Source organism: Pteropus medius, unplaced genomic scaffold (genome assembly GCF_902729225.1).
Source record: "Pteropus medius unplaced genomic scaffold, Ma_sr-lr_union100, whole genome shotgun sequence".
Taxonomy (NCBI): Eukaryota; Metazoa; Chordata; class Mammalia; order Chiroptera; family Pteropodidae; genus Pteropus; species Pteropus medius.
This window is the reverse complement of record NW_024352453.1, coordinates 81,061-93,928: the sequence shown is the minus strand read 5'-3', so window position 1 is coordinate 93,928 and position 12,868 is coordinate 81,061. Positions and strand designations below refer to the sequence as shown.

The following is a 12,868-nucleotide window of genomic DNA, read 5'->3' as shown; positions in this document are numbered from 1 at the left end:
ATTTTATGTCACCCATACATATTTTCCTCCAATTAAGATAAGTTAAAACAAACACCAAGTCATGCTTGCATTAGAAATAAAATATTATCCTCTGGGTTGACTTGAGTCTTAAATTTTTCACATAAATTACTGATTTGATATTAAATCCTATTTCCGGATCCCTGTGAACTCTTCTGTCCTAGATCCACCCACACTAGCAGGTCTTTTGCTCTGTAACTTAGAATAAAGGAATGAAGGGGTGACCACATGACTGATTGGCATTATTAAAATAAGCCTCAATGTTGTACATATATACAATGGAATACTACTCAAGTATAAGAAAGAATGAAATATTGCTATTTGTGACACATGATGGATGTTGAGAGTATCATGCTAAGGGAAATAAGTCAGATGGAAAAGGATAAGAACCATATAATTTCACTCACATGTGGGATATAAAACAGAGTAGAAACAAAACAAACTCATAGACAACAGTATGGAGGTTACCAGTGGGAAAGGAGAGTGGGGGAGAATAAAGAGGGTAAAGTAGGTCAAATACACGGTGACAGAAAAAAACTAGACTTTGGGCTGTGAGCACACAACGCAGTATATAAACGATGTATTACAGAGTTGTACACTTGAAACTTATCTAACGTTATTAACAAATGTCACTCTAATAAATTAATTTTTAAATTAATTATTTCAACATCATTAGGCAAGAACAGGGAAACTGAAACTAATTTCCCTTGTCTGTTAAAAAAATGCCACCCAGAAGAATTATTTTAAAAATGATTTTTCTTTTTGTATTTTCAGTAGAGCTGTGACCATTGTATCCTGAGACAAAGAATCTCCTAGGGGAATCCTACAGTTTCATGCTGACTCTGCAGAGAACTTTTAGAGAACTACCAACTGGGTTCCCAGGATATTAAGATTCCAAAGTCTAAAGATTAGGAAAAATGTTAGAATAAATGTCTGTAAAGCTTACTTTTGTTTTTCTCATTCCCTTTCTGCCAATCCATGCACTCCTTTTCTCCACTTTTCAATACCTCCCACCATGACAAATATACATAAAAATGGAAAAGTTTCTTTTTTGATATTGGTCAATATGGTGGTGGTGGTGGTGGTAGTGCAGTGTGTGTGTGTGTGTATGTGAGATAGAGAGAAAGAGAGAGAGAGGGAGAGAGAAACTACTGACTCTTTAAAACAAAATGGTAAGCTCTTTGAAAACAGAAGTTGTGGCTCACTTTTATATTCCTCTTTGTTCCCAGAACCAGTTTTGCACTTAAGAACCTCTATCAATGACATTGCCTTGTTGAATAACTAATGATTTTTAATTTAAAGTGCAGGATATATTTCTACTCACTTTTAACTACCGACACAACCAGCATCTTCATCTCTAATCTCCTAATTTCCCATTAGATAGTAATTCTCAGCTCTGGCTTTAAACATTCTTTTACTGTAGAATCGCCGGGAACACTGAACTTCATATTCTTATGAACCCTTTTCCAATGGCTTACCAATCCACACTTGAACATTTACCCAAGAAGTTTTTTTCATTTTTTTTTTTGCTAACTCAATTTACTACTTTCTCAATGCTTCCCCAAGAATCCTGTCTTGAACATAATCCCACAGTTAGCTTTGGTTCTTCCATATTTTTTTTCATAATTCTATCTCTCTAAGTTCCAAGTCTACCTAAACATATACACTTGAATCCTTATTTTTTTAATTTATGTGTTTTTTTCATCCATATTAGATGAGCATGAATTCAGAGCCCTCCTTCTACAAATTTCTCAATTAATCCAAGACTCAGTTTATTTTAATTTGTATATGTAGTATGTTTGACAAGTTATGTGTTTGATTATTTGATTAACCAAATAAATTCTGATGTTATCAAATGGATGGCTTATGACTCTACAGATCCTCAAGGTCCCTTCATCATAGCCCTGATCCTCTGGATGATCCTCCCGACAGCCTCTTTCAATTCCTTGGTACAAAGAATATAAAAAGTTTGATTGAGAAAACAGGTAAGAAAAGCATACGCTAATGCAATAACTTTGTCTATGCTCTCAAGGCGACTCTCAGGTGGCTCTATATAGACAATGAAGGCAGAGCCAAAGAATAGTTTCATTACAGTTATATGGGAGAAACAGATATAGAAGGCTTTGGTGCAGCTGGCAGCTGAGGGCATCTTTGTTGTAGCATTCAGGATACCCCCATAGATTCCTCAAATTAGCACCAGATTGTATGTGTTGATTATGTAAATCACTACAATATGGACTTGAGCATGCTAGCCTGTGTCTATATACGCCAATTTCATTAGTGGTGCCAACTATCAAATGTAATGGGCCATCACTTTCAAATCAGAGGGGAAAGAAGCTATGAGAATGGCTGGCACAAATGCAGCTGTGAAGCCAGTCACTTAAGTGATCCCTGTTAGACATAACTGTGCTTTTCTGCAAAAGATGGCAATATAGCAGTCCTGTGCCATGACACCCAACAAATAGCACTTATTTAGCCTAAGAAAAGGAAGACATACAGATAGAAAAAGCATACAGCTGATGGGATGGATGGGTGAACATTCATGGAGCAAGGTATGAAGCAGTATGGGCAGTGTGGTGTTGACATACCAGAATTCCAAGAAGGAGAGGACACTGATAAAGATGTACATTGTCATGGAAAATCTAGAATCTGCCTGAACCAAAATGATAATTAACAAATTTCTTGCCAGTGTGAGGAAATAGATGCATAGGGTTCCCAAGAATGCAAAAGGTTGTAGGGTGTTAGTGGAAATGAAATCAGCAAGGATAAAATTCTGAGTTCATGTGTGATTGACATAGATCCATGATTTCTAGAATGAGGGACAAAGACAGATGAACTACTTTAAGTTTCTTCTTCTTGAGAAATTTCCCTAAACCTCAAAATTATGTATAAGCCTAAAAATAACTTATGCATTATCAAACAGACTTCCCTCATATTTCAAAAGAGGTACTGAAGACCAGAAGGCAGAAGTAATTTGCATAATATCACAGTCTGTTGCTGACAGTTGGAGTATAGGTCAGGTTTCCTGCTTTACAGCCCAGTACTTTTATTGTATAGAATGTGGCATCAGAGCCCCAGGTTCTAGAATTTTCTCCCACATAGCACACCAGAAACACGCATATCCTTACAATCCAAATGAAATAATCCATGATTCTGTAAAACATCCTTCTGTAGCATACCCCTTGTATCCAATAATCAGTTGTACTAAACTGTGGAATAAGGAAACAAATATTTTCTAAAATTTTACTGCTAAGACTCCTTCCGGGAGCTTCTCTGTAACTCAAGAATGTTCTCAGTAAGGTCTGAAGAAGGAAGAGATGGGAGAAGAAAGAAATGTGAATACTCTTGGAAGAGTTCCTCAGAGTTCAGAGCAGTAGAGCCAGAGCGGGAATCAGTGAGTAGACATGGTGCATGTTAAGAAAGAATTCCCAGAGGAAATGATGTATCAGAAACCTCTGTATGTGTGTGCGCTCGCGCCCGCCCGCCCGCGTGCCCGCGCGCGCACACGAATTGATAAAGTCAGGACCCTGCAATGTCAATCTAGGATTTTAGTATAAGAAAAAACACATTCTTTGAAAATTGGCTTTTTAAACTTGCTTTGCAACTAGGTCAAAATGAACATTGAACCTGGTCATTTCTCTCTTTTCTTCAACTTTTTCTTCTCTTAAATGAAGATGTTTAAATAATTGCGTTATAAAGCCCCTTGACAGCTCTGGTACTCTGTAGTTTTCTAAAGCCACTTAAAAAAATGTTTCAGGGGCAAGGTTGGAGATACGTGGTCTATATCAATGTACCAAGAGTTTTCACACCACACATCTAACATATAACACCTGTAAAAGGTCAAAGCCCTCTCTTAATCTTTTTCTTCAGCTAATCTTATCTCTACTGCAACACCCCACCCCTATCAAAACTGCCTGGCTGTTTTGATAACATTCAGACTTGTAGCTTCTTGTTCAGTGTCACTTCTACTTCCAATATACTTCCCTTCTTATATTTCATGTTCCTGCAAATGTTGGTCTCCTTGCTGTATGTTCCCTGAGGTTGCTGGGTGCGATTAGCTCTCAGTAGATAGTCCTCTGAGAAAAGATGTTGGGCACAAAAAAGTGAAGGCAATCAGCTCTATTTTTCAAATGATTTTGTTCAACTCTGCAAACTTAATTGTTGGGCTCTGGAATCCAATCTCAGGGACATTGGCTTTTTTGGTTCGCTAGAACTTTTTGCAAGTTCCACATAGCTTTGTATGGGGAGAGAAAACCCATGATGCATAATCTTATACACACGTGAAGAGTAACACCTTGAGCACCCCATAAGTGAGTATCACGTTTAAAATTTTACCTTACAAGGAGATTTTTCATCCAGCTTCTCTTTCCGATAACCACAAACCTCAACACCATATGAGAACAATCACCATGAGTACCACTATCACTTCTGTGCTCACCATCTCCATTACTCTTACTACTGCTTCTACTTTCATTATGTCCTCTATCTTTCATTCATTGGCTTAATAACTTTTAATCAAATCCTAAAGCACTGTTCTAAGAGCACGGTTCTAAACCTGCATGACCGGTATTACTATCATTTCTTATACCACTACCATTACTATTACATGAGGACTTCCTCATGAAACTTACCTACTTTTTTATGATCACTTTTATTTATATCCATATAATCAATATTTCATCAAAAGCCCTGAAATTAGCATCTGAGCTCTGACCTCATCTGAGTATTACATGCAAGCATCTACTTAGATAAATATGCAATTCAGAAAGTAATAGAATAAAAGCATTTATCAATTGGAAGTAATGCATTTGAATCAAATATACCTTTTTTTTTTAGAATCAACGGTGGACATAAAATAGTTGTTAAATTAAATTTACGATAAAGAGGTAACCATAAAAGATGAACAAGTACTGAAAAGAAGGAAATTGTTAAATATTCTGTGATCCAGTTGAAGAAGCTTTCTGCAGGACCTGGAGATTATTGAAAAAAATGAAAAAAGGTATTTGTTTCTGAGAGCACTAATATTACTTCAGGTTTGGAAGAGGGTTTTTAAAAATAATCTCAAATATTTAGACAATCAGATCTCATTCAACCTCAACCAGCGTTGAGCCTACATCCCACTTCGTGTGAAACACTTGACCTTTCTCTAGGACGGATAGTTGCAACTGCCCTTTCACTAAATTACTGCATCCTCTACAGTCCTGAATACCAAAATATACTATTTGTTTTTATCTTCGTTTCATGGATTTGTATAGATTAGCCATCTATCTAGTCTCTTCAATTGAATAATTGTTATGTACTCAGAGTGCCACTTCATTACTTATTTTTAGTTCCTTATGGATTCATATCACATTGGTATTCCTAAATCTTCCTTTTATGAACCAGACTCTGAAACAGACCTGCTTCTTCCTTTGTAGTGTTGAATTGTTTATCTGTATGTCTTGGCATTAACTGAAGAGATAAAAAGGCTATCTATATTATATAAATACCTGAGCATAGGAACTATAGAATTATCTAGAATCAGTAGTGCAGAAATCAGAAAAATATACTAAAGAATTGGAGCCTTCCAAATATAGTCAGGCCTTTCCTAGATAAAAAAGTGTTTCTTCTTCTTTACGTCATTAACTTTTAGTAGAAAGTGCTTATCTAGCATTTATTCTCTTTCAGAAATGGAATGAGAGAAGAAATAAGACCTCATGACTCCATTAAGTGATGATTTTGGGAGAAATATGGCATCTAAAACTATCTTTACTTAAAACTTAAGTGAAAAGGTAAGATTCACATGTTTGAAAATTCACAGTATCATTGTTAATATTTGAAATAAGTATATGTTTATTAAAAATTAGAAATAAACACATTATTAATTATTTCAAGGTAATGGCATTATAAGTGATTTTAACATTTTATTCATCTAAACATTTTATGTGCTATATTTCTATGTAATGCATTCTTTAAAAATTGATTTAAAGGTTAGAAAAATTACATCAAGTATAACCAAATAATATGAGAAATATAAGAAATGATGGTCATTTATTCCTTTATTTAAAACATCTTTTAAATCTTTTTTATGCCCAGGCCTTATGCTAGGAACTGGGGAAAATGAGATACATAAAGCATGGTCCTTTCCCTTAAGATATTTACTGTAGAGTTTGGGAAACAGACCCTCAAATGAGCTAATTACATTTTAAAAGTACATAAATGTTTTAAACATAAGAAAAAATTTCAATTTCATACACAAATAAATTTGAAACTGAAAACTACAACAAGATACCATTTCTCAGTTTTTATTTTTACAAAGGTCCAAAAGTTTGAGAAAACACTTTATAAAAGTCACTGTAAGAAAACAAAGTCACTATGAGACATACTTTCATCCACTCCTGGTGGAAAAACTAAATGACATAATCCTTTTTGAGAAAAATTTAGAAATATTTACCTAAATTACATGTGCATTTGCACCATGATCCAGGAATCCCATTTCTAGGAATCTGTATGCACAGATATGAAATGATGTATATACAAGGTTATTTATAGTAGTTCTGTATTTAATAGCTAAAATCTGAAGCAACCCAAGAGTTCTTCAATAGAGGACAAGTTAAACATAATTAAATACAATGGAGCTATTTTTAAATGCAAGAAGCATTCTCTACAGGGAAATGAAAAATCTCCAAGATTTCTTATTAAGAAAAAAAAAAGCAAAGTCAGAAAAAAGTGTATAGTATGAAGCCTTAAACTTAAAAATAGGGGATTATAAAATATTCTTATATGTGAGTTTTGCATATAATAACATTATAATCATAGAGGAAATATTATTAAGAAAGATCTATCAGGGTTAGGATCGGAAACAGAGAGGAGCAAATAGATTGGGAAATTGAAGTAGCAAGACTTCTCTATGTTAATACTTTTAGATCGATTTGATTTTTGAACCCTCTAGTTGTATTGTTTGTTGAAGCAAAGAAATTTTATTTAGAAAATCATGTTAAAGAGAGGTAGAAAAGGGTAAAGGGGGTCAAATATATGATGATGGAAAGAAATTTAACTTTGGTGAACACACATGCAATATACATATGATGCATTACTAAACTGTACACTTGAAACCTATATAATTTTATTAACCAATATCACCACTAATAAATTAAATACATACATACATACATACATACATACATACATACATACATGCATGCATGCATACATACATACAATTATGTTAGTTCAGTGGTATGCTGTGGTCATATGTTCTTGTTTGCCCTAGACAACTCTGATATTGTATCTGAGTTGCTATTGATAACACCTTCTTCTGTTCTCTAATATATTTCAGTTTGGACAAAAAACCATATAAACACTCTATGTGATAGAATTTTAACCTCAATGATAGTGCAGTGTATAATCTGATTATGGTGTATTTCAGTCCTGGCTTATTCTCATCTCTCCTGCTAGAATCATTGTCCAAATGTCACCAGGAGAGAAGCAGCCATAAGATGGGCCTTATCTTAGGCACTTATGCACCCTAAGTCATTGCTTCTCAAACTTTTTTACCCACACATAACACATATAAAAAGTGATAAATGTGTAGAGAACCCTTAGGTGAACAGGAAGAGGCAGTCAGGGACTCCAATTCCCTCAGGCCCTATCTGACACTTCAAAGGGCATGCATTAGGGGTGGAACATCAGTTACTCAGCATTCCTGTTATATATATCAGTTGGGAACCTGCACTAATGATGATCTAAGTGTCATATTATAAAGGAAAGGACCTCAGGAGTTTGCAAGAGAGAAAAGATTGTAAAATGAAAGACAAGGGGAGTTCAAAGCTATGAATAGTTCTAAGAAAGAGACTATCTACTGGTGGAGTTTTAGGAGAGGTACTTATTATCTATTACCCTCATTTGATTTTTAAGAGTTTATTCATTCATTTATTTATTCGTTCATAAATGAAAACCAAGCACTGTACTAAAAGTCAATGATGCTGCCTTGAATTGTTAACTATTTATGTCTCCAAAACAGGATTGTAAGCCCCAGGCTTACTGCATGGTATAGACCCTGCAGAGATGAGACCCATAGTGCTATTAATTAATGTGTTATTAATTAAAGCCATTGCAAGGATAAGGAACTTCTAACCATTCTTTGGTGCTGCCACCTCAGTAGTTTTTGTTGTGCCCACCACAACTACTACCTCAAAAAGAACTGTCAGAGTGTAAAGAGGAGAGAAAAGGTCATAGCTTAAATGCAATAGACTACACAGGCCAGCAGAATGCAGTACTGCACTGTGCATTTAGGGAAACAACATATACTTCATGAGAGCAGGGAGCATTCCTCAGGTTATGCAAATTTGACTTTGGACAGTGATCAAAAGAAGATGCTTCACTTGGAATGTTAATATTTCTATTGACTTCATACATAATAAAAATGGAATATATTATAAATATGCAAGCTTTCTCAAGAAATCCTCACTATAGATGTATGTGAAAACTTTTGAAGTAATGATGGTTAAGATTTAATTGTGCTTAAGGTTCCATTATTGTTTTCATTTTATAGATCAGGAAACTGAGGCACAGGCATCTGTGCATTGCTGAAGATCACACAGCAAGTAAATGGTGGAACTAATGTTTGAACCCAGGCAGACAGGCATCAAAATCCACACTCTAACTACTACACTGCCCTGTCTCTGAGATGATGAGTCTAATTTATGTATTGAAAACTTAGCATGTGTTATTTCATTTAACTTTTGAACTCTTTGTTATATAATTTTTTTAAAGAAAGACAAAATTGAGGTCAGAGAAAAATTACTTTATTTTTTGTCTGGGATCGCATAGTCAAAAAGTGGCAAAACTTGGATTTGTACCAATCCTTTTTCCTCTCTGTTCTGGATGCTTAGATTTTATTCATCTGGGTCTAGTTCAGATTCTGCTTTCCTTAAGAAATGTTGAAATCATGGAATTAAACTCCCTAAGCAGGAAGGGATGTAAGTAGTCATCCACCCCCAGCCTCTCCTTTGGCGGTTGGAAAGAATGAGGCTGAGAAGGTCTTGCCTAGGCCACCAGCCTGCTGAAGTGGATCTAGGATTAACTTCATGTCTCTTTACAGCAAATCCAGTAATCCTTGTAATTTCATTATGTAAATATTGGATTAGGTCTTCCTTTTTCAGGGGGATAGTATGAGGATTAAATAAAAAGTGCATTTGTGAAAGCAGCTATCACTTCCTGGCATAAGGCAGACATACAAAAATAATAGTTTATATTTTAGCACTTACTTATATAAGAATGAGAAGTAGATAAAGTGTTTAAAACCTATACAATTGCCTAATCTCTGTGGAGATTTTGGTCCTGTCTTTCTCACTAATTTTCTGACATCCTTTGGCAGGTATTTGACCTTCAATTCACACATCACTAAAGCATGGAATTTGAACCCAAGCATTAGTTTTCAATCTCTGCTCAATAGAGGAAGTAGTTGGGGAATGGGAAGAGAAAAGAAAAGATAGAATGTGATCAGAACTTTAGGTCCCTATCTTTATTCAAATTTTAAATTTCAATCTGCTTTCTACTTTGTACATGTGTGCTTTATATACAAGATTTGCAAAGCATTTGGTTTCTCTGCTGCTCGTTTGTTGTTTCTGTTTGGCTCCAGATAATTTCAGGGTATATTCCATGATATTAAAAATGAACTCAGACAACACCCTTATTTCCAATACCCTATTCTTGCCTCATTGGAGAGTAATTATTCTCTCTAGCTTCCAGCCGCATGCCCAATAGGCTCATTCTCTCCTTCACTAAGCTACCTTTGATCACAAGATAGACCTGGATCACCGAAATCTACTTTGATAAACTTTCTGCCCATGGATCACTGCTTCACATCTAAAATTTACACAAGTTATAAGTTTAGTCTTCTTGTTCTTAATATTGTTTTTCACATTTTCAATCTTTCTCTGGGAATTCTATCTTGACCAAAGTATTCACTCTAAGCTTTAGTTGGTCTTCTTTCTCCCAGTATGGCATGAAGTCATAAATTTAGCAAAACACTCCCTGAGTTTTTACCTCCTTGTGTCACTTCTCCCCCATTACATTAGGATGAAATCAAAGACATACTTCCTCTCTATATGTTCGAACTCTGATAAATCCAGGACTGTCTTTTTGAGTGGGTGTTTGCAGTATGTTTGACAAATGATCTGATTGATTCTTTCACTGATGTTTACTTTTACTCTGACAAGATGATTAACTAAACAACTGGATGAATTCTACAGTTACCAAAAAGCTGGGCTATAACAATAGAGTTTGTCAGGGTGCCTTTAAAATAGTCCTGATTCTGACAGTGACCCTTTTCATGGCTTCCTTCACCTCCCTGTTACGAAGGGTATATATAATGGGATTGAGGAAAGGAGTAAAAAGAGCATATACCAAGGCAATACATTTCTCCATGCCCTCGGGGTGAATCCTATGTGAGCCCACATAAACTGTAAAGGCAGAAGTATAAAAAAGTGCCACTACAGTCATATGGGAGGAACAGGTGGAGAAAGCCTTTGCACGGCTGGCAGCTGAGGGCAGTTTCAGCACAGCTCTCAGGATATCCCCATAGAGCCCCAAAATGAACAAAAAGTTGCACCCAGTGGCCACTCCAATCACTGCCCCATGGACCTGAACATACCAGCTTGTGTCCACACATGCCAATTGTAATAGTGGTGCCAGATCACAAAAGTAATGGGCTACCTCTTTCAAACAGAAGGGCAGAGTGGCTGTGAGGCTAGCAGGTACAAGTGCAGCTGAGAAGCCAGCCACCCAAGTGGCCCCTGCTAACCATAACTGTAACTTTCTGCTCATGAGAGCATGATAGTGGAGTGGGTGACAGATGGCAAGGTAGCGATCCAGAGCCATGACACCCAACAGATAGCACTCAGTCATGCCCAATGAATGGAAGACATACAGCTGGATGAAGCACACAGCTGATGAGATGGGTGAACATCCATGGAGCAAGGTATGCAGCAGTGTGGGCGCTGTGGTGTTGACATACCAGAATTCCAAGAAGGAGAGGACACTGATAAAGAAGTACATTGGTGTGAAAAGTCCAGAATCTGCTCGAACCAGGATGATAATGAACAAGTTTCCTGCTAGGGTGAAGAGATAGATGCACAGGATCCCCAAGAATGCAAGAGGCTGCAGGGTTCCAGTGATAGTAAAACCAGCAAGGATGAACACTTGAGTCCATGTGTGATTGACATGATCCATAATTCCTGAGAACAAGGGAGAAAGATAAAATAACTACTACTTCTGTATTTTTCTTCTCTTCAGAAATTTTTCTAGTTTCAAGAACACTGAATGTGAACAATTAAAAGAAACTTGGATATTATCTCACCAATGGTTCCATTTTGTAAGAGAGGAACTACAGCATCAAAGGTAGAAAAGTTGAAACCATATCCTAGAATCTGCTGTTGACAGGGCTGGAACTAGAAATCAAGGCTCCTGATTGTAGTTCATTTTTTATATGCTATGATATTAGGTTCTAGATGGATTTATTTCCTACTCTGCCATCAGTACAAAAGAGAGAGAAAAATTCCTACCTCTATCTTTCCTATAGTTTCTAATGGTAAAATAAAAGCTATACTTGGCTCTGGAGAAAGGATGGTAGTCATCCTTTAAAACTGACTGTTGAGGCATCTTTCAGGACTCCCCTTCATAGTTTATAGAGTTCTCATGAGGACTAGAAGAAGAAAAGATGGGAAATAAAAGAAATGCAGAAGCTCTAAGAAGTGTCTCTGATATCGCAGGTCCATGATGCCTGAAGATAATTTATTTCAGTGGACACATTATGCCTTTGAAAATATAATCTCCAAATAAGATGTGCACAAGGAATTCTCATGAAGGAAAACCATGAGGTCAGAACCTCCTGGTAGTTTTTTATTTATTTTTATTTATTTTTATTTTTATTTTTTTTAAGAGCCTTACTTAAGTCAGGAATTTGTGAACTTGCTCTGTCACTAACTGGCAATGCATGCTGGGCTAAGCAACTTCTCCTTACATAACCTCAACTTCTCTAAAATAAAAAGTTTTGAACAGGTGTTTTCTAAGACCTACAATACAGATAATTTATGGTTCTCTAAAGTCACTGAAAAATGTTAATGGGTTATGGGGGACATCTATACCTTTGTCCCTAGAGTTTTCCTCCAAAATTTTAATAGACCTCACCTAAGAAAGGTCAAAACCCTTTCCTTGTCCTCTTCTTCAGCTACTCTCATCTCTATTGTAGCATCCCTGCCTACTACCTGACTGTTCTGATGGCATTCAGACTTGTAGCTTCTTCTTCAGTGTCACATCTACTTTCAATATATTTCCCTCCTTATATTTCATGTTCCTTCAAATGTTGGTCTCTTGGGTGCTCCTTGCTGTTAATGGGTTATGTACATGTTCCCTGAGGTTGCTGGGCGTGACTCTCTCTCAGTATGTATTCCTCTGGGAAAAGATGTGGGCACAAGAAAGTGAAGGCAATCAGCTCTATTTCTCAAATGATTTTGTTCAACTCTATAACCCTGATTGTTGGGCTCTGCAATCCAACCTCAGGGACATTGTCCCCTCTGGGTCACTAGAATTTTCTGCAAGTTCCACATAGCTTTGCATGGGGAGAGACAACCCATTTTGCATAATGTTGTGCTCACATGGAGAGTATTATCTTAAGCACTCCATAACTAAGTACTATCTTTTAAAAATTCTCCATACAAGGAGATTTTTCAATCAGCTTCATTTCTACTCAACTCCTAGATTCTGGAACACCTGCCTTTCTCTAGGATGGATGTTTATCATTGCCATTTGATAAATTGCTTCATTCTCCAGAGTCCCTAACACCAAGCACCTCTAATTCCAGTCCTGG

The 12,868-nt window shown here is 36.3% G+C and overlaps 1 protein-coding gene across 1 annotated transcript; it reads right to left on the bottom strand.

Moving 5' to 3' along the window:
- Positions 1-10,287: 10,287 nt before the first annotated feature.
- Positions 10,288-11,232, bottom strand: LOC120589477 (olfactory receptor 6N2-like). Its single transcript, XM_039847000.1, has one exon. The coding sequence runs from the start codon at positions 11,230-11,232 to the stop codon at positions 10,288-10,290; it is 945 nt and encodes a 314-aa protein (XP_039702934.1).
- Between the last annotated feature and the right edge of the window lie 1,636 nt (positions 11,233-12,868).